Below are 912 nucleotides of genomic sequence, written 5' to 3'. Positions count from 1 at the left end.
AGCATTTACATCACAGACGTGCAACCCGGACGCTATATGGATGTTAGTCAATTATATCCCCCGCCTCCCAATGTGTCTGGGTTTTTTCTACTGTCAAACGCCATGGCTGTCTAGTGCGAGGCCGTTGTCAAGATTCCCAGCTTGACCGGAGAAACCAAAGTCTTTGAGGCATTTGCTTTAAAGACGGAGGATTAACCCCTCCAGTAGACCTGGAGGGCACGCATCTGCGCTTTAATATGTTTCTATATAGAAGATACTTCGTATCACGTTTGCCGTTTGTGCCTGCGCCCTTGTATGCTTATGCGCTTGCAGATAACTGTTTGGCTTAGCGCAGTTGAAGGGTGGGGTAACGCTCCCAAAGTGTTGCGGCTGCGGACAGACATGTATCTTGTGCTGCAACGCCTGTGCCTCCGGTTTGGAATATCTTACCAAGAGCCACTGCTGCCTGTGCAACTCAACGGCTCACCGCCTGCAACAGTACCAGCAGCACCTCCTGCGATATCCAATCCTCAGCCACAGCAAACAGGAGCGCCACTCCACCGTAAGATGCACGCGGTCCCCATTTCCTGTTTTCGTTAGTCTTTGTGGCTTCACGAGACACTTGTGGTGCAATTCCTACAGTTCATTTTGTACATTATTTTTGACTTCCACGCCTAGCTCCTCGCCTTGCAGACACACCCTCCAGACACACTAATTGTATGGCTAGTAGCCCACCTGTGAGATAATGTGAAAGCGCCCCGAAGTGTTTTTGTTTGAGGCAAGGTGACTACTTGTATAGTTTGTTTTTAGCGAGGCAAGGCATGCAGATGCCTGTTTGGTGCTGCGTAGAGAACTACCGTCTCCGATAAAGACGTATATCCTCCACTATTTCTCTAAAAATGAGTGTTTTTGATACTAATCTAAATTGAATAT

The 912-nt window shown here is 48.1% G+C and overlaps 1 protein-coding gene across 1 annotated transcript in view; it reads left to right on the top strand.

The window, feature by feature from the left end:
• EMH_0018340 (uncharacterized protein) overlaps positions 1-912 on the top strand; it is a gene marked incomplete at both ends in the record, with an annotated part of 7,245 nt that overhangs the window by 4,337 nt on the left and 1,996 nt on the right. Inside the window, one exon of the mRNA XM_013501110.1 lies at positions 313-541. Coding sequence (XP_013356564.1) covers positions 313-541 — 229 coding nt within the window. The remainder of the gene's footprint in view (positions 1-312; positions 542-912) is intronic.

The sequence above is a fragment of the Eimeria mitis genome, genomic scaffold (genome assembly GCF_000499745.2).
Source record: "Eimeria mitis Houghton genomic scaffold, Emh_scaff633, whole genome shotgun sequence".
NCBI lineage: Eukaryota > Apicomplexa > Conoidasida > Eucoccidiorida > Eimeriidae > Eimeria > Eimeria mitis.
This window is presented reverse-complemented; position numbering and strand designations above follow the sequence as displayed.